At 37.8% G+C, this 21,867-nt stretch overlaps 1 protein-coding gene across 1 annotated transcript; it reads left to right on the plus strand.

Moving 5' to 3' along the window:
• The first annotated feature begins 14,764 nt into the window (after positions 1–14,764).
• LOC308402793 (uncharacterized protein) lies at positions 14,765–19,917 on the plus strand. Its single transcript, XM_080891888.1, has 5 exons — positions 14,765–14,991; positions 17,231–17,282; positions 18,126–18,281; positions 18,515–18,610; positions 18,784–19,917. Exons 3-5 carry the CDS (start codon positions 18,168–18,170, stop codon positions 19,021–19,023), a joined length of 450 nt encoding a protein of 149 aa, XP_080748014.1. The 5' UTR covers positions 14,765–14,991; positions 17,231–17,282; positions 18,126–18,167; the 3' UTR covers positions 19,024–19,917.
• The last annotated feature ends 1,950 nt before the right edge of the window (positions 19,918–21,867 follow it).

The raw sequence follows: 21,867 nt of genomic DNA on the forward strand, positions 1-21,867 counted from the left end.
GTAAATTGGAGAAAATTAAGTGGAAGAGAGGAGGGATTTGAGAGAGAGAGAGAGAGAGAGAGAGGGATGGGGTGACGGCGAGGGAGGATGAGTGAGCCAGAGAGAGGGAAGCTGATGAGAGGTTTATAAAAAGGAAAGTGAAGATGATGTAGAGAGCATATGAAGTATGCTTCTGTCATTCTAGTAAATGCCAGTCGCCTCGCCTCAACAACAGCAAAAAGACTGCCGCTGAAGAGGGCTCTGATATGCAGCCTGACAAAGGCACTTATCAGATGCAGCACAGCTTGAAAAATGCTGACACGCTGACAAAATGTTGAAATCAAGTGAACTGGGAGGCAGATTGATGACCCTATTTAAATTGCCTGGCTGACAAAACATGACAGAAAATGTGTTTTGTAATCTTTTTTTTTTTTTTCTAATTGCTGCAGTTACCCTGAACATTTTAATTAGAAAAAACTATTTGGATGATGGGATGAAATAGTTTGGCATTAAAAAAACGTCTTTCTCCTTTTATGTTGTGAAGCATATTTTTGATCTATGTGTATCAGAAAAACATGGTTAAGTCCAGACATAATAAGTTAACGTACAGTAGTTTTCTTTAAAGAGATTAGGTTCACACAGCACTGCAGCTGTTACAAATCCAAATCGCTAAAGCCGTTAAGGATTAAGTGTCTTGCTCAAGGACACTTCAGAAGGACATGTGCTTTTTTTTCTTTCTTTATATATCCATATATATATACATATATATACACCCACTCTAATGGTGGAATGCAGCTAACTCAGGTACCTACATACAAGCTTAAAACATGTTTATTTGACTTAATTTGCAATTCATGCCACCTTACAGCTGCACAGTATAGTTCAGGGTTAACGCAGTACTTCTGTCTGTGTCTTACAACAGAATTCATTTATGAATCATGATAAATTCATGAAAGAATTTTCTCAGGGTCAAATGATGTTTTGTTTTGTATTTTTATTAGTTTATTCCTATTAAAGGTAAAGTGAATCATTTATAATTTAGGACCTGTTCAACAAATCCAATAATTTGAAGATGTACGTTTGGCTTTGGGATCATTTTTGAATACACTGCATACGTCACAGCCCCATTAAAATACTGCGAAATTATTTACAACACCACGTGCAGGGTGTAAGTTACAGTCAGGTGGTTCTGTTTTTTGAGAAAGTGCCTTAAATTACAGCGCATTGCATTTACTCAAAGGTAACATTTGCTGCAATATGATAATAGAAAGCTAAAACTCCCTGTCATAAGTAGTCATAAGTCATAAGTTAAGTACATGAATGAAAGCCCATTTTCATTATACAGTATGTGTAATATGGGCTTCATCTTTCTTACAAAGATAACAAATAGCTGTGATGCTGCTAGGCTGCTAGGGTTCATGTGAACCCTATGTTTAAGTTTTCAATCAATCCGTCTATTCCAGAAAATGTTGAAATACTGCACAAAAAATAATTTGCAAACAAATTGACAGAAGTGTAGGAATAGCTTCAGTGGGGCTGGAAAGAGGGATTCAAGAGAAGGAACGAAGGAAGTAGTGTGGGGAGTAAATAAAGGTCAACAACAGTTCCTGCATTACACTGTTTCAGTGTAATGATTCATCACTGACATTTCAATCTCTATAAAACTGAACTGAATTTTAAAAAAAACGAAGGGAAAAAAAAAAAGCTCCTAAATCCTCTGCTGCTCAGATGCCATTTCGACCGCGTTTTTAGGTTCAGCTATTTGTTTACCGTAGAGTGTTGACATTTGCACCTGATGGTTTTGTGTACCTTATGCCAAACAAAGGTTACAAAGTCAACTTGGAGTTGCAAAGTCAACTCTGAGTAAAAGAGAGTGCAACTCATGTGTGAGTAGCTGAGATTTACTCATCGGTTGGTTCGTTTACAGTGAGTGACTGAGTGATGCTATCTAACTGTTCTGAGACTTACCACATTTACAAACGCTTTACTAAAGCTTGTATTGATTCCGGCCACTGAAAAGACATTTTTGGGGGTGTTTTCTTGCACTATGAGCATTTCAGAGCTATATAATGGATGACATACCCTACATGAGAGTTGCTTCTATTTCAGCAGGTACAGAGTTAACCAGAAGATGTCACTGTTGACCTAAAAAAAAACACAGCATAGTGCTCTTAGACACTTGCAATATTCCTTTTACCTTAAAGAAAATAGCTAAACGTAAAGGGTGTTGATAATCTCAGTATCAGTGATCAGACCCTATCATGGGGACAAAGACCTACATTTAAGGAAATGATTTATAGGACTGTGGCTTTAATAACAAATCTAATGTCTGTGGCCTCTGATTGATTTCCATCAGAACCATCTGCTTCGTTTTACAAATATTATGACCCCACACAACAATGCACTGTAATTGGCACTGTAATTATGGATCATTATGGATTGCCATAGTACGGAGTGACGTTAATGAAATTAGCAAGACCTGTGACGTACTCATTATAAGCCACTTGCTGTTGTACAGCAAGTAGAGTGAAGGTTCAACACCACATGCCGAAGTGGCTGGACAGTGTGTGTGTGTGTGTGTGTGTGTGTGTGTGTGTGTGTGTGTGTGTGTGTGTGTGTGTGTGTGTGTGTGTGTGTGTAGAATCACAGTGGTTTAGAAGGGTATATATAAGTGCAGCCTCTACTCATTCATACATACAGCTCGATACACACACATTCTCCTATTCACTATGCATGTACTGACACTAGACGCACACACACACACACACACACACACACACACACAGAGGAAAGAAATGTGATTGCTCATACACAGCTATGCACTATAAATAGAAAATCTTAATTGATGTACATTCTACATCATTATCTGCATAATTTTAAAAATAATTATATGAAATACTTGTCAGCTCATTGGCCCCATAGCTATCACAGCACTGTCCTTTATCTGTGTTCATTTTTACTTTGTATCCTGAGTAGTTTTTTCAGTCTGTAAACAATGGCAGGCTTCCTTTTTCATGAATAAATTCAATCCCTCCACTTTCTGAACGCAGAGCAGAGTTACTTGACTGTTTATTTGGCATTTATTGAATGATGGTATTTTCCCAAAGGAGTCCAAAAGTTCAATATCTGGAAGTCATAGGGTGGCAGAGACAGCTCTGTCATAACTGTTGCTTCTTTCTTAGCATTTATTTTAGGCTGCCATTACTTTGATGTCCTATCCTCTCCAGAAACCACACACACACACACACACACACACACACACACACACACACACACACACACACACACACACACCTGATGATTTTGTTTACTATACTTTTCTTTTTCCTCTCACTCTTGTTTTTTACCCTTTCACTCCACTCTCCCACCCTTGCTTCCTTCCTCTCTTTCTTTTTCCCACCTTCTAACCCGACCATGTCGGGTGACAGCAGGGTCACTTTTACTTTCCTGAAAAAATAAATAAATAAAATGACTTTGTTGGTGCATCCAGTGGTGTAAAGAGGCCAGCTTGGAGTTACTTACTAGTTCATTTCTATACATCTGCTGCTTGCACAGGTGTAACACAAAGTATAGCTTGTGAATTAAAGGTCCTGCACACCCAAGCAGGTGTTTACGTTTCACTCTGTTTTCATTAGACGTAACGTTGGTTTCTATTATACAACAGCTACAAATCCATTTTTACATAACAAATGCAGATGGCTTCACCAGCTGTGTAACAGTTCACACTTCATAAATGTACATAACAATGATCCTGAGCCTCTTTTAATGGTTTAGACCTGTATCATCCTGATGGTACAATCACGGCTGCAACTATTGTGTGTGGAAAATGTGTATTTCTCATTAATTTTGACCCCTTCTGAACTTAAGCAGAGTCGTGACAGGGGTTTGCTAGTGTCACCGAAATCCAGACAATAGAAAGGACTAATTGTGTCTCACCCTGACAAGAGAGTGACCCAGCAGTGAGCGAGGATGGAGTGATTGAGACTCGTCACTATGTGCCCACACAGTCCCCAAGGACAGGTCTGACTGATCAAGAATAAATGTAAACTTCTGCATACGTATAGAAATGATGTTCTATACGTACTCAAATTAAATATGCTTAAATATTAACCATTAACTCAAATTAATGGTATATGACAAAATCATGATGATTTACAGTTGTTCTGACCTTCTTACTACATGGCAAATCTGCTTTGCAAACACTGTGCATGTTTATTGTGCATCTGGGGTTTCAAAAAGGATTGATGTGGGTAGATTATTCTTAAAGTGTCCATATTATCCTGGCATGTATACTTGTTATAGTAATAAACAGCGTGATTACAGGAAACAGATAAATATTTCAAAATGCATTAAATTTCCAAACTAATGATGATCAATGATACACTAAAGTTTCGGAGTCATTAAATGTTTCTATGAGATTTTTTTTTACCATTTTGTTTATTAAAGGAAGGACAACTAATTGACCTGAACCTTAGACTCGGTCTGGTAATTAGGGCCCATTTGCAACCATCATGTCGTTCACAAACTATGACTACTGACGCAAAACTCTCAAGAGAGAAAAATGTGCTGACTTTGATATCACTATTTGGTATAGCGCTATGGCAACAATTTTTTCATAGATTTATAAACACAGTCAGCGTACAGATCGTGATTTGAAAATAGAAAAATAGACCACTGCTTCTACAAATGTGCCTAATAGTGAGGTCAGGGAGGAAATATCTATCTGAAAAGGCGAATTATCTGTACAAGATTGGCTGAAAGAAGCTCATTCTGATGAAATGTCTATCGAATCCATTAAAATGAAATCATTCTTTCAAATGAACCCACTCCAACCTCTAAATGTAGTGTTAAAAAGTCTTCATCCTGTCGTATAGGTAGTACTTCTCAGAATGGACAACCACCTCAGCTCCTCATGCCTTTGCTGGGAAGAATCAGAATTTATTTTTTTTATTGCATTTTAATTGAAATAATCTGGAGCTCTTTGGAGGTGTGATGTACCAAGGGAAATACCAGAATGTTTAAGCTTCACAGTGAGAGCATCTATTGGGTTTGTGATGCTTTTTGGATTTTTACCAGCATGATTTGGATCCACTTGCTGCCTTTGATGAAGGAGGCATATGGCCTTCAAAGTCAACAGATCTCAGTCCAATTGAACACATGAGGAGATTTGGACAGATGTTAGACGGCTCTCTCTATCATCGTGATAATCCTTCTGTTAGAGTTCCAGACAGACTCATAGCTGTTCTGTTCAAAACGTAGACATTATCAGGGGCTGTGTCTGCCACCCAGTGTTTAGTTTACATTCTTGATCTTCTTATGTAAGATTACAATAATGTTAAGTTCTTGTGTTAGTGTTCAGTTAGGGTTTAGTTGAGTGTTATTCTAGTTTATGCTTGTCCCCGTATTCATGAGTCTTTTCCTGTCTTTTGTCTAGTCTGTTTTGTGCTCTACGTTGAACGTTTAACTTATGGCTGTGCCTTCATCTTCCTTATCTGTTCCCATTTGCCTTTCTTTGTGCTCCATGTCTCCCCAATCTGTCCCCAGGTATTTCCATTTCCCACATTTCCCTTCTGTGTATTTAAGTCCTCTGTCTTCCTCTCTTCAGTGTCGGGTCATCTGTTTTTCTCCCTCCACGTCACATCAGGTTACCCCATGTCCATGTTTCATTTTCATGCTTTTTCGTCACAGTTTCTCGCATGCACCTGCTCGGATTCATGTTCATGTTTTTCTTGTCATAGTTGTCAGAGTCATTCCTAGTTATTCCCAGTATAGGTTTTAGTTTTTGCCTCTGTTCCCTGTGCCATGTTTTGTGCTCATGTGTTCATCTCAATAAAATGTTGAGCATGGGGTAGGGATTAATAAGTATGTTATACTTCTTCCTACTCCATTTCAGACCTAATAATTGTCATTTCATGTCATTTAGATTTTGTTTTATTTTATTTAATTTTTTGTTTTATCTGAGCACATACGTGTGTGTGTGTATTTACATATATATTCGTATTTGTAAATGCAAGTATCTGTAGTTGTGTATATATTGGGGGGTTTTTCTGTATATGTCTGAAATAAAGATACAATACAATACAATACAATACAATGTTTTTTCAGCTTAATAAATGGTTCGCTTTTTGTTAAGATTCAGTTCCATCTCTCCCTTGTCTGCTTTTAGGTTCATATTGCAAACTCATCTGCCATCCCAGCTGTGATAGACATTAGTAATGTAGACATCAGCAACAGGAACAACCGTCAGGCAACCCAAATAACTTAAGCAGAAATGTTTTATATAGGAACTTGAACTCAAGAAGAACTAGAGCCAAAAAAGGTATTGACAGTACCTGGATTTATCTTCTACTTCCTGATATGAAGCTTTTGGGGGAATTGCGCATTTCTGGAATGGATACTTCCTAAGGACAGGATCTGACAAGTGTAAAGACTATATGACTCCACTCTGGTCAGTTAAACAATTTATCCGTTAGTTCTGGGTAAAAATCCCACTCTTGCAGTGGTGAGTCATTCATTGCTGTGGGTGGATGTGAGACAGCTGCTGAGTGTATACCAGGTCAGCGGTAGATACAAGCATCAGTGAGAACTTTGAAGATGAAACGAGGCTGGGTCTTCCAACATGACAATGATCCAAAACACACCGCCCGGGCAACAAAGGAGTGGCTCCGTAAGAAGCATTTGAAAGTCCTGGAGTGGCCTAGCCAGTCTCCAGACCTCAACCCCATAGAAAATCTGTGGCGGGAGTTGAAAGTCCGTGTTGCTCGGCGACAGCCCCAAAACATCACTGCTCTCGAGAAGATCTGCATGGAGGAATGGGCCAAAATACCAGCTACTGCGTGTGCAAACCTGGTAAAGACCTATAGTAAACGTTTGACCTCTGTTATTGCCAACAAAGGTTATGTTACAAAGTATTGAGTTGTATTTTTGTTATTGACCAAATACTTATTTTCCACCCTGATTTACGAATAAATTCTTTACAAATCCTACCATGTGGATTCATGGATTTTTTTTTCACATTCTGTCTCTCACAGTTGAAGTGTACCTCTGGTGCAAATTACTGACCTCTGTCATCATTTTAAGTGGGGGAACTTGCACAATCGGTGGCTGACTAAATACTTTTTTGCCCCACTGTATATGTTTTCTCAGGAATGCACAGTTGAGTCATTTAATCACAAATCAGCACAGGCCTTTAGCTCAACCGTCAGAATCTGTCATTTGGGACAGCTATGATGTAAAAAAAAAAAAAAAGAAAAAAAAAAAAGAAGTCCAAGCATTGTATAGTTAATAGAAAAAAGTATAGCACTGCTGCTAGGGCTGTGCGATATGACAAAAATCTCATATCCCGATATAAGACATTTATCATCCTGGCAACGATATAAATCACAAAAATGTATTTTCTGTAAATTCTGTGAATCTTGGGCAGCTCGACTTGCATTTAGTTTTTCCAGCTGGGCGTCCTTTACCTGGATTTGAATGTTTTAACCGATGCATGAAACTATACATTTTTAGACATAAGTTGTAACGGCCACCATTTTCTTTTGAGTCTAAGGTTTATTTTTTAGCACATGACGGCTCTTTTTTGCTTCTCATCTGTAAACTCTCTGCATACTCTTTCACGTGATTCAGTTTATTTTGAAAAGTCTCAACAGGATCTTGAGCTTTATTGTGAAAGGTTTACGTGGAAAACAAACAAGCGGACAGCGGAGCCACGCGATAGTTTTACCGTCATTGTTGCTAACAACAACATGTAAAAACAGGCACTTGTCCCTCCATAGTGTGGTTATATTAAATATAAGAGAAAGAGAGAATTTAAGAAATTAATATAGCCACTACAGTGACCGTCAAAACGATGAAAAAATATTGCTGTAAACAGTTTATTTTACGACACCACGAAACAAACGATAGCATAATAGGAAACGATAGACGTTTTTATATCATCATCCGATATATATCGTTATATCGAACAGCCCTAACTGCTGCAAAGTTCCATATGTGAGCACACACTAATAAAAGAACTTCATATGTCAAAAGACAAATAATTACAATTTCTGAATGGTACATAGTTGAGCATGTAGAATGCTTTCTAATATTAAATTCTTAGTCACCAAAATGAAGAAAATGTAATATTCATTCAACTTTCATGTTTTATCCACCAAATATAATGGGTTGTACCACAGAAATATCAATAGATTGTCATGTCCAAATAGAACAACATTCTGGTGTTTCTGGATGTTGCTCTAATTATAACTCTGACATATTTTTCCTTTTTAAGACCTGGGTCACTCCCATTTCAAATAATGCAATTTTCAGAGCATTTTCTGCTCCACTATCTTCAAATTGGCTGATTTGAGATTAAATGAACCAGTCAAAAAAAACTGGAATTGCAATTGCAATTAAAAAAAGAAACATAACGCACAACTGAAAATTTCCAGTCAATATTATGTGTCCCTAAAGTGGATTTATGTAAAAAAAAAATAAAAAATAAAAAAACAGACTGTGAGATAAGGTCCTATGGCAACAGAAAATAAAATCAGTAAAACTGCTGGGCCTTACCATTCTCACTGTGGTCTGCTTAATGGGTCTTTAAAGGTGAAATAAAGTACAATGTCACAGCTGCGTTTCAAAAGCTTCAGCCCTGCATCAAATCGAAATGGAGGAATATATAAGACATATAAGATGGATTAAAATGTAATTTAGCTGAATGAGCTGAATTTCTCTGTCTATCAGTATCAACACACCGACTAGAATAATACTGCAAGTGAAGGCAAACAGCAGGAGTTGAAATGGAAGCGATTTTAGGACACTTAGGGGTCAAGTAGTCAAGTAGGTGCCCCTTTTGTCCTGCACTTCACCCACTCAGGAACAGTGCAGTAGTTTCAAATGGTCCAGCTATAAACAGAAGATAGTGGTAAGGCCATACTGTTTTTGTACATGACTAACACGTTCTGAGCAGAGGCGGAGGCAGACACCCGGGGCTTAGTCCTAAAGGGTAGTATGCATGTGGGATTTGGGGGGGGGTGTTTAGAAATGACTGAAAGATTAATAGGCTCTGTTTTGAGTTATGTTCAAAAAAGCATGACTTCATATAGGGAAAATAAATATCACATCTGCAGGACACCTTAAACTAGTTTTTAAATTAAGGCAAGGCAGAACAGGGCTGCATCAAGACACGCGGACTAAACCCCAATTCAACCAGACCCAGAACTGTTCCAGAATTAAAACAGGACTACAACAGTTCAAAATCAGGACTACTTAGGACTTAACCAAGACAGAACCAGAATCAGAACTAGATGATAGTAGCACTAAAAATCACCATAGACCTGCACTACACTTATTTTTTTATTCTACCAAAGTACACTATTTCGATTCAGAAAAGTTTATATAATTATTTAGCCTTGTTGTGCAAACAAGCCTGCATAACTTAATAAATGTAGAATTTGAAAAATAACAAACCTAAAAAGAAACACTAGGTACGAGATACATGAGGACCTATGATACGGTGATACTTTGGGTAAACAACCATGTGACTAACATGTGTGTCTCACCTGCTCTTGTTCTCTCTCTGCTCCTCTCTCTCCCTCTCTGTTCCTCTCTCTCCCTCTTTGTGCTGACAATCATCAAATATACAGTTGAAACCAGATATTTACACACTCTTCAGAAAACACACTTTTTTAAATGTAATATCAAATCAGACTAAATGTTTATTTTTTTAGATTGATAAATAAAAAAACATATTTGTTAACTTTAAGAGTAAAGAGAGAAACTATCTGTATTTCTTAATTGTAAATGGCACCAAATTGCATTCAAAATTGAGCCACACTTATGGAGCTCCACAATTCTTTTCCTGGTGTTTTGGTTGACATCTCTCGATTTTCCCATGTCACAGAAACAGGCTCTGTGTTTTTCCTTATATGCATCCACAGGTGTGCCACCAATTTACTCACATGGACTCTACTAACCTATCAGAAGCTTCTTCAGCTCAGAATGGAATCGTCTGGAGTTTTCTTATTAATTACCAATAAACTTAGTGTACATGTACTCCTAAATTTGATGAAAGTGATAATAAATAGACAGCTCTGTCTCTCTTTATTCTGACATTTAACTAATTCAAAAGATATTTCAATATTGATTTATCCAAAACAAAACAAGTTTACTCTAAATTGATGTTGTACAGTAAAAAAATGTTCTTGTGTTTTCCATAAAGTGTATGTAAATATCCGGTTTAAACTGTGAATATACTGCTGTGTATTGAAATTCCTCTTGTTTTGCATAGAAATATACTGAACAACATACAAAGCATAATATATAAAATACTACCAGAGTTTTTGTTTTGTTTTTTTGAAAGAAGCCCCTTATGTCCATTCTTGTATATCAGTACATTACTTAAACCGATTTATTTAGCCGTGGAGGGTAACAACTGAAAATATGAAATAAACACACATGTAAGCTAAGACTCTCTAAAGAAACAGCATTGTTGTTGTTCGGCTTTTCATTTCGCCATTTGTTGATTCACTTGAAGAGCAAGTAACGTAATAATGGGTCAAGTGATCAGTTTGATTTCAATCTTTCGTGATACACCATCATATTTACATTATTTGTACAGTACGAATGATTTGCTTTGGTACCTGGTCGAACTTCAGTTCTCCTCTGTCTGCCTGGCTGCATTTCTCCAACAGCGCACTCGCAGGCAGCAGCTGCCCCGCCCCCTCGCTCAGTCGCTTAGTGCCTGAGCTCGGATCATACCAATATCAGGGGGGATTCACGCACAGTCGTAAATTCCCACAGTGTGCACTATGTGCTTCGAATATTGTGTGTCAGCCAGGCATCTAACTATGAAAAAATTACACTCCAAAAGACCCCGGGCTTCTGAAAAAACAACCCGGGCTTAAACCCAGTAAGCCACCCCCCCGCTCCGCCACTGGTTCTGAGACAAGTCCAGGAGATCTGTGTAGAGTCAACCTACAGCAGATTTCTTACACAGTTTGCAGACACATAACTGCACATTTTGATCTGTTTAAAAGATTGAAAAAAAATCGCTTAAAGACTTTTTGTATACACTTCATTTTCACATTTAACTGTATTTTCATCTCCATTTACAGATGAGTGGGAGAGAGAAAATAAATACATTTGCCACATCATGGAGCATTTTTGAAAATAACAGATATGGGATATGCGCAGCTAAAATAAATGCAGTTTGAATACTCATCAGTACTAGAGAGCATTTGCAGAGACACTCAGAGTGAAGGGAAAACTGATTACTGTATTTACCATACCATACCATACCAACTTTATTTCTAAAGCACTTTAACATAAAACCAGAGTTTCACAAAGTGCTGTACATGTTAATAGCATACGTAAAGAAAATTAAAATGAGATACGATAAAATAAATAGATACAATAAATTGAAACATGTTAAAACAAATTGAGTCAACCCCTCTAATCAATGCCAAAGGCTTCAGCGAATAAATATGTTTTAAGAAGACTTTTAAATTCGGAGAGAGAAGAGGCCTGCCTAACATGCAAGGGCAGATCATTCCACAACTTTGGAGCAGCTACAGCAAAAGCACGATCACCTTTAAGTTTATACTTAGTTTTCGGTACCTTAAGGAGTTGCTGATTGGCGGACCTAAGGGAACGGGCAGGTGTATATGGTTGTAGTAGCTCCGAGAGGTAGGGGGGGGCCAGGCCATTAAGAGATTTAAAAGCAAATAAGAGAATTTTAAAAACAATCCTAAAATGTACAGGTAGCCAGTGGAGTGAAATTAAAATAGGGGTAATGTGCTCAAACTTTTTTGTTCCAGTTAAAAGACGTGCTGCAGCATTTTGCACAACCTGCAGGCGCCTAATGGACGCATCACTAACCCCAAAATAAAGTGCGTTACAATAATCCAGCCTAGAAGTAACAAAGGCATGGATTACTGTCTGAAAATGCTGTTTCGATAAGATAGGCTTTATTTTGGCTAATTCCCTCAAATGAAAAAAGCTAGATCTTACAACAGCTCTGACCTGGCTTTCAAGTTTAAGATTTGCCTCTATTTTAACTCCCAGATTAGTGATGACTGGTTTAACATACTGTGCCAGTGAACCAAGATCTATAATAGTGGCCTCAGAAGCGCCACCAAAAACCATCACTTCTGTTTTCTGTTCATTAAAATGTAAAAAGTTCAAAGCCATCCAAGTCCTTATTTCATCAAGGCATCTGAGCAGCGGGTCTACTGAGAAGCCATTTATCTTTTTAAGTGGGAAATAAATCTGGGAGTCATCGGCGTAGCAGTGGAAAGAAATCCCATGTTTCCTGAAAATAGACCCAAGGGGTAGGAGATATAGAGAGAAAAGAAGCGGGCCTAAAACTGAACCCTGTGGAACCCCACATTGAAGAGAAGCAGTAGAGGATACAAACTCCCCTAGTTTCACAGAGAAAGTTCGCTCTGCCAAATAGGATCTGAGCCACTGCAGTGCGGTACTCCGCATACCCACCAACTGCTCTAAACGGGAAATTAAAATATTATGATCCACTGTATCAAAAGCAGCAGTTAAATCTAACAGCACAATAATAACACAGTCACCTGAGTCATTTGCCAAAAACACATCATTAAAAACTCTTAAAAGGGCAGATTCAGTACTATGTAAAGCTTTAAAACCAGATTGGAAAACTTCTAAAATACCGTGTTCTTCTAGGAAGGACATTAATTGCTTGTAAACTACCTTTTCAAGAATCTTTGAGATAAAAGGCAGTTTGGAAATAGGTCTGTAATTCGCAATAATATCAGGATCAAGAGCAGGTTTTTTGAGTAGAGGCTGAATCACTGCATGTTTGAGATTGACAGGTACAACACCAGAGGACAGACTACTATTTACAATGGATTGTACAGCTGATGCTATAGTGAGAAAAACCTCTTTGAAAAATCGAGGAGGGAGAGCATCATAAGGGGAACCTGAGGGCTTCATGTGAGCAACCAACTCCTGCAGGCAGAGCATGGAAACTGGCTCGAACCTGTCAAAGACAGCAGAACTAGGGACAGGGGTAGAAGGGTCGGGAACGGACTGGGAAGTCTGTGCTTTGACAGATAGCACTTTATCAATAAAAAAGTGTAGGAAGTTTTCACAAATTTCCTGAGAAGACTCGACAGAAGACTGTGGAGCATGAAGGACCATATCAATAGTCTTAAATAAGACATGAGGCTTACGACAATTTGCCTGAATAATAGTAGCGAAATGTTTCCTCTTAGCATCTTTTACAGTTTTCTGGTAAGAATTCCAGTAATCTTGTAACATTTGGTATGACACCTGAAGTTGATCCTTCTTCCATTTACGTTCAGCTCTCCTGCACTTTCTTCTGGCAGCCCGGGTGTCTTCATTCAGCCAGGGTTCAGATTTGGCTTTAACTTGCTTAAGCTTAAAGGGGGCCACTGAATCTAAAGCAGTTTGGCAGACAGAATAAAACCACGTACTCAGCTCTTCTGTATCATTGCATATGAAATCAGGAAGGCCGCCGTTCTGATTAAAAACAATAGAAAACTGTCCAGCAGAGAAAGGGTTAAAAATACGACAGCTCCTAGCAGCAACAGGAGGAAGATTAACTTTAGTACAAGGAAGGAAAACCTCAAACAGGACAGGCCTATGGTCTGACCATACAACATCACAAACCTCTAAGTTAGAGACAGGTAAATTGTGAGTTAAAACAAGATCCAACGTGTGCCCATATTTTTGTGTAGGCACAGACACAGGTTGCACAAGATCAGGAGAAATATCAGATACCTGTAAAATATCAATTATGCATTTCACCTCAGAGAGGATCAACATTCAGCACATTTCTTTCTTAACTGTGAAAAAAACAGACATCCAACCTGTTGGTGAAGCATGCAAGAAATAAAGTGGTTTGTTGTTTTTTTTTGTATGAGACAGCAAATCCATGTAGTATTTCAGATAATCAAAGTACATATGAATTTAAATTAATAACATAAACATGCCTATGCAAGACATTAATTATACAGTAGACCTTGGAATATTATTTATAATTACACAGATTTCTGTCAAAATTATACTTAAATTTCCAGAAATGTTCATGAAACACATAAATTATCCAGTTAAAAGAGCTTAAAAATACTCACCAAAGCACAGGACCTGAATCAAAGTAGAAGTCACTCTGCAGAAAAAAGATGTATCATCCAGATCAACACCAGGTATCTATACAGCAACAAAATGAGATGTTACATCTTTGTGTGTCCAAAAGCAGTAAGCACAGTCACCAGTCACTTGTTATTGTAATGAACTCATTTTTCTGTTTATTTGTTATTACTGGTTGATATGTCTCTCTGGATGTAACCTATGAAAGATTTCGATCCAGTGAGCAATTTCCTCTTGTGAGTAATAGCATGTGAGAAATAACACACAGCCTCAGGCTCTGTAAAGTGCATGCCAAAAGGGACCTGAACAGGTGCAAGATTTTCTATAATGGGTTTCCATATTCTGTGCATGTGGTACAGCATGCTGTTTGCTGTTCCACAAACAAAAGCTGGGTCATCACTACAGTGTTTCTGTAGCTTCAAGCTTATTTCAGGGATTTTGGTATCACTGAAAAAGAGCTACTGTTTTGGGGTTTGTTTGTTTTTTATTAATCTTGGCCCAAGCCTGCAGAGGAAAACACCTTTTGACCCTCTGCTGTTTCCTTACAGTCCAAATCTACACTGAAAAAAGTGATATTGTCTCCTTTTAAATATAGCATATTATATTTTGGTATATCTTTTCAATTCAAATGAGTAATTCCTGTCTACATATATAATTCGAGTAACTCCAGAATACATTCCCTGCGTTTTAATCCAATTAATTTTAGTTAATTAAATGTAGCTCAAAATGCTTAAGTATGTTTTTCATAGCCTCCTGCTGGGCCATTTTGCGCATGCGTTAGGACAGGCCACCATTTTGCACGCGGACTGAAGAAGCGGACTCTTTGTGTGCTGCAAGCGGGCTCAAGTTAATCGCACAACTTCATATAAAGGTGGTCTAGCTTCGGTAAGTAAACCTTTTACGGTCGTTTTTGTTTTATTTTTTTTACCTCAGTCAAAGCATGTTGACTCTTTAAGACGTGTGCACATGGAGAAAGAAGTCTAAGTAGTTGTACACCTCTGAACTTTGTCATGAATTTGACTTAAGCTAGCTATGTGCTCTATTAGCTACTGCTCTATTAAAAGAGTAATTGTATTGATGCGTTAAAATGTCATATGTTTTTAGCTTAGTTCTTGTGGCACACTTTGTACTAACAAATTATGGAACGAGGCAATTTCTCTGTAGTTAGCTGTAAAGTTCACTGTACAGTCGCCTGCAGTTTTAAGTGGAGAAATCGTCCCTCCCGCCACAACATTGGCATTAAGGAATAGTCGGGCGGGGGAGGGGGCTTCTGAACGCACCTGCACAGTCAGGGGTGCAGTAGGAAATAAGTAGGATTGGCGTTGCACAACGTCTTTTGTGCAGAAAAAAATAATGGTTGTAAACTGTGGAGGAGAATAACTCAGTGGTTGCCAAAAATGTGAGATCAAAAGGCACTGAGAGTGAGGTTTGTCAGGACTGAAATTAACTCAGAAAAGAAGTTGCTTCACTTGATAGAGCTGTTGAGTGCAAGACCTGTCAGCGGTCTGGTTTAGCATTTAAAGCCTCGCTACGTGCTTCCAAACCGCTGCATTTAATCTCAGAGAAAACTAACACAGAGAAGTAAAGCAAGTGTGTAAGTTCATCTCTTTATGTTTGCATAGTATTTCCATGTTGAGCTTAACAACCGATGTATGGAGCCACAGCTGGACTGGCTGTCGGAGTTTTGTATTGAGGGGGAAAGGAAGCGATTTGTTTTATACTTCAGCTAGAATGAAAAAAGACACAAAGCTGGAGTTATTCGGTGTCTTCATGCTGAACAGCTAAAACTTCTTCCCTCATTCTCCCCCCTCCCTCTCCTGTTGCTACTTCAATCATGAAACTGATCGATTATCAGGTGATCGGCTTTTCTGTCGCTAGTCTCTCTCATTTGTTAGTCACCCAGTTTGCGCTAGAAAGAGGAAAACGGCAGATAAACAACAGCAGCACGTTTAAGCTTGATAAGCTGTTGCTAGAATTTTTTTAATATTACTTCTAGTATCCGCTTATGTTTTCTGGAGCCACAGCCGTAATAGCTGCTGGTCATGATAGTTTGGATATGTGGTGAGAAGGAAACATGAAGGTGAAACCAGGAGAAGTTTTTACTGAATCATTAGAGCTGAACAGGTAATGAAGAAACAGGTTTACATTTTAGGTCACATGAATGAGTTGAAGGGAAGTTATGAACTGTTTATGAGAGACAAATAACACCAGGATCCTTTTCTATGTAGCTGACATCTGGTAACTGTGCAGGGGCGGATCTAGCAAAGTTTTGCCAGGGGGCCAGGTAGGGCATTAACAGGGAAAGGGAGACACAAAGACATAATTTTCTTTCTTATTCTCATTTAAAATGTCTAGCTTTTAATAAATAATTATTCTAAATCTTACTACCAAAGTGGTGATCTGGTTAAATGTATAGAGATCCATTATTGTATGTAGTAAATATTAAGTCTAATATATGCCCTAGTAATAGTAGTACATATAGCACTTTTTCCTTTGGGAAGGTACGCTGTGTGCGCTGTCTGCAACTGTATTGAAGAAAAATGTTGAATCAAATTATTATAGAAAAATAATTGATTTCTGTGCATTAAAGTAGATTACGTCAATTAAGCATTATCAGGCGAAGGGTGCGGGGTGGTTTCCTAATATTTTTGCTGGGAGTTAGCAGTCCTATTAGTTAGTTTAATATTTCTATGTACTGTTTAGAATACCTGAATAAGGAGGATGGTGTAAGTTTTTTAGGTTGATCAGTATTGCTGAAGTATAAAATATTTTGGGTGCAGTGTATTTTTTGCATACAGGTATAACAGAATAGCTTTAATGTTTTGTTTTTAAAACTGAGTATGAACTTATACAAAATGCAGCAAAATATTTATAAAAACAGTTTTATTTATTATAAAATACACTATATCGGATTCATATCGGCATCGGCAGATAATCAAATTTATGATATCGGTATCGGACATAAAAAAGTGGTATCGTGCCATCTGTAGTTTGCACAGAGGCACAAGTAAGATTTGTTTTGTTACAAGGGAGTATCATGAAGTAATGCACTAATGGCTTGGAAACGGTAATTGTTTGTCTTTCTAAAGTTTATTTTTTTTTATTTGTCTTCCTTTTCTGGCAGATTTTCTTCCCCTTATGTGTTACTGTTTATTCAAGAAGATGGTGTTATTTTGGTAAGTACATGCAAATTCCTTACATATTTATCACAACAGTATTTGTCACAGTATTGCAGGGACAAGTTTATCTATCTCATCTTAAGGGTTCTTGTGATTATTAATATTGATATTAATTAATATCAATTAATATATATGATTAAATTTCTTTTATCCAGGACAAAAGAAAAAAAAAACTTGCGAAAGTGAAATGAAAAACAGGAATTTAGTTCTTGTGAGTTAAGAGGATGCAGAGCATAGGGTTAGATGGAGGTGGATCATTCACTGTGGTGATCCCTGAAGGAAACAGCCAAGAGAAAAAGGATCAGATTGCAAAAAAAAATGTGGTTTGTTTGCATACATGAGTCTTTACGGTACCCACAGGACTCCTGAAGTATAAGTACTCTGAAGTTTGCAGAGCAATTTCAGAGATGTTTGGGGCTTACATGGCAAGCATGTTTTTAGTTGCACATCTAAATTTTCTCTGCTCTCTGTTGCTGATGGCAGAGTTCTGCCCCGCTGACCTCACAGGTGAGACACTCCCACCAGTGGACAAAGAGCACAGGAAAATGTGTTGCCAACCACCTGAAACAGACAAATATCTGCTTTTTAAAACCCTTTAAACCCGTTAAATGGACTGATGCCATTCATTTCTTCTTTGATTAACAGTAGTAACATCCTTCATGCACTGTATACTAACCCATATGATAATCATGCTTTATGAAGTGATGGCAATTGCATTGTAGCATTTAATGAAGAAATAACAAAATAATCATACCAATGATTAAGCACCAGTCTTCTTTTTTTCTGTGTGTGTGCGTGCGTGCGTGCGTGTGTGCGTGCGTGTGTGTGTGTGAGATACAGGTAAATGCTGAATTCCAGTGTATTACAACACTTCAACTGGAGATGACCTTCGCGGCACAGTTCGACAGAATTACACCTCAGTTGATGACAGTTTTCCAGAAGAAGGGCGGTGTTTCTGGGCAGAAACTTGCCCACCACTTGCAGATCATGCAAGAGGTAAATCTGAATATTGCAAATTCTATTTGGATTTCTTTTGTCTTAAGTGGCAGGTCACTGGTGAGTCCAATAAGCCGTTTTAGGTGACCAGCCAAGCAATCTAAATTTTGAAATTTCATATATAAATTTTATTTACTATGTTTGAACTGACATATGATAAAATTTACTTATTGCGAATGTCAGACATTGTTCTTTTTTCCAAATTGGTTTAATCAGCAACTCTCTTTAAACAGGCTGAAAGTGATGTTAAAGTGAAAAGGGAAGCAGTTCTCAGGGCACTTTGCCTCTACCTTGGTGAAGAGGACGGAAGCCTTATTCGGGAGTTCTTTGTAAGTCATTTAAGTCATTGTAAGCAAGTCATCTATACACACACTTTTTAGATAGATATCTGTGTGTGTGTGTATTACACACACACACACACACACACACACACAAACGACTAGATTGGAATTTAATTGTAGAGTTAATTGTTTTTTCTTTTACCTTTTTATTAAATGTTTAGGACATTGAAGGAGATGATATCCAGAGAGACCTGAAGAAGCACACCATGGGCATTTATGTCATCAACAGGGAGGATGGACAAAATGGACATTATGATGACATTGGAATATTTGTTGAAGGGGAGATAGTCATGGACAACATTGGATCTCTGGCCCAAGCTTGTGCATTGATGCTTGGAGTAATCTATGCACTAAACCTAGCCTTCCCCAAGGAATTGAAGGACTATTATGAATTCATTTAGAAAGTGTTGATGGGATTCGATGGTGAAAAGCTCTCCCCCAAAGTCTTTGGGCTGAAGAACAAAATTGCTACTGGATAGGAAGATTTCTAAAACCACACATCCATTTACATTTTGTTATGTAAATTACCAATGACTGGTGCTCTTGTGAATAGGAGTGAAACTCTTGTACAACCATCATTTGTTCTGTGTTATGTTTCGATTGAACATTTTAACTTTCAATAATGAATGTTTCACGTGTGGTACATTTGAGTAGCTTGAAGAGCAACTTTGTAATTATTCAGTTATAGCTGCTGCCCTGCGTATAATCAGTGTTAACTCAACCGGATAAAAAAAACAAAAAAAAACCATTCATGATTACCACACTGCAGCACACTGGTAACACTTTAAAGACTATTAATTGTTTTGAAGCGAGTATGTTAGGTCAGAAAATATGTAAAACATTCAGAATCTTCAAGGAAGGACTAGAATGGAAAGACAGTGGTCAATAAGCAGTAAGGAAAACACAAGTTTAATTTTAAGTCTAATTACCTTATTAAAATGCAATTTCTAAATATGGATCGCAGAACAGCAAGTCTGAAACTGGTTAGTTTGTGGATGCATCAGTTTCTAATTGTGATACATTATACTGCTGGTAGTGTTTTATTCTTTTATGTAAGGAGTTTGTTTTTTTTTGTTTTTTTTTTTTAGAGGAAGAGAAACATTGGTTAACATTTCTCTTGTCTGTTGTTTCTGTTTTGTTTGAATACAGCTTTTTAAAGCTACTAGTTCATAGGCAAAAGTTTTGTAATTTGTATTATACAAATTGCAGCAATTTCCCTTAGAGATGTGGATTCTTATTCTGTTTGCAACAAATTTTGCATTAATAAATGATGTGAAAGAATGTTGTAGTTTTCATTATTGACGTTTTTAAAAACTACAAATCAGGGTAAGCAATATTTTTTTAAGTAAACTTAACTTAATTGAAATAGAGAGAAATTAACAATTTGATTGATTTGAATATAAGTTTGGGACATAAGTGTAAAGGAAACAAATTATTCTGGTACATTTAACACGACCTTAGTTGGACTTACTAATAATATTTGACTAAGACGTATCCACAACAGTTAAGTTAAAGTAGCGTAAAAATATATGTTGGTTTTACTCGCTTAAATTAAATTCAGTGTACTTAAAAAATATTTCTGGATTCAAACAAATTTATTTCGTGCAACCACTTGTCATAAAAAAATTGAGTAAATTGAACAAAACATTTTTTTCAGTGTAGGAGCAGTCATCAGCTGCTCATCTGCTGCAGAGAGCATTCCCATATGTGATAGCAACAACTACAGGGTGAGGATCACCTTCTTTGATTTCTCAAGTGCATTTAATACGATTGAGCCACTGCTACTGAGAGGGAAACTACAGGAAATGTCATTATACATGTCCAGCATCTCATGGATTACTGACAGACAGTTGGCAGTATGTGAGATTGGGCAGCGCTCTATCTGATTTGGTGATGTGCAGTACAGGAGCTCCACTGGGGGGACTGTCCTGTCTCTGTCCTGTTCACCTTGTACCATGGCCCAATTCTAGGTCATGGCACCTACAAACATTTTGCAGTGGTTGGACCTGTTATTGATGGGCAAGGAGGGAGAGGACAGAGCACTAGGGAATTATTTTGTGGAGTAGTCTGGAGTGGTCTCCTCCTGAATGTAAAAATCACTGAGGTGGAAAGTGACTTTTGAAAGAAGAGGACAGCTGTTTTGTCTGTCCAGGGGCAGGGTGTTGATATGAAGGAGGCTGAACAAGTTGAACTGGAAGACCAACATAGAGGCTGCTGCAGAAAGTGGAAAAGTAGGATCTACTGCTTATGAAAAAGCTGAGATCCTTCAGCGTGTGCAGCAAAATGATGATTTTTGATCAGTCAGTTGTGGCATGTGCAGGGTGCTTTGCTGTGGTCTGACGGGGGAGCAGCATCAGAGCAGTCTGATTAGGAAGACTGCTCCATGAATCTGGCTTCAAACTTCAAACTGAAGTTGTGGAGAGGATAAATTGTTATTCATCAAAATCCTGACCACCCTCTGCATCATTTACTGGACAGTCAGCAGAAAATTGCACCGCAGCAATTTCCTAATGTTGTAAACCTGCTCAACATTTGGCAATAAACCCCTTTCTGATTCTGATTCTGAAAACCTTCTCTAGCAGGCTGATTCAGCTCCAGTTCCACAAGGACAGATACAGGAAATGTTTCATACCACATCAGCCTCCATTATATATCTGTCTCGCAGACAGGTATCTGCAGGATAATATTATGATTATCGTCATTTTGTGCAGTAGATATTATTTGTCATCATTTCAACTGCTGTAATAAAAATTGACCTAAATATGGTCTATGTAAAGTATTTCTCCTGGTATTATCTTCTCATCTACTGCACAAAATTAGCTCTGATGACTCAAGTTGCCTACAAGTAGTCTCACTGCTTGTGCAACCCCCCACCACACACACATGTACTTAATAATACTAATACAACCCACACCAAATCACTAATACAATTTTACAGTTACATTTAAACTTTTAAGTGTCTTCACTGGATCGTCTGACACCCAACCCGAGTTCAAGAGTTCAGGACACCCGCTTTTTCTCACAAATTTCCATTCTTGGCACACAGATCACGCAGTTTCGTCATTTCCTTTTCTGTTTTGTGATTGGAGGAATTTCTGACGTTATCATTGCCTCTTACGAGCGGTCTCTCATCCCTGCTGGTGATCCTTACTGATGTCCCATCATCTCTCCATTATGCTGAATGTTAATCATATGCACAATTGTAGCTTAAATGAGTGTTAGAAATGTAAAGACAAACAGGTGTT

Source organism: Rhamphochromis sp. 'chilingali' (assembly GCF_963969265.1).
Source record: "Rhamphochromis sp. 'chilingali' genome assembly, chromosome: 9".
In the NCBI taxonomy this organism is placed as follows: domain Eukaryota; kingdom Metazoa; phylum Chordata; class Actinopteri; order Cichliformes; family Cichlidae; genus Rhamphochromis; species Rhamphochromis sp. 'chilingali'.

What these genes read in the sequence shown, in the direction of transcription:
- LOC308402793 (XM_080891888.1), top strand. Translation starts at nt 18,168, where the DNA reads ATGACCTTCGCGGCACAGTTCGACAGAATTACACCTCAGTTGATGACA. An exon ending in ACTTGCAGATCATGCAAGAG is followed by an intron (nt 18,282 to 18,514) that starts GTAAATCTGAAT and finishes CTCTTTAAACAG; the next exon opens with GCTGAAAGTGATGTTAAAGT. An exon ending in GCCTTATTCGGGAGTTCTTT is followed by an intron (nt 18,611 to 18,783) that starts GTAAGTCATTTA and finishes TTAAATGTTTAG; the next exon opens with GACATTGAAGGAGATGATAT.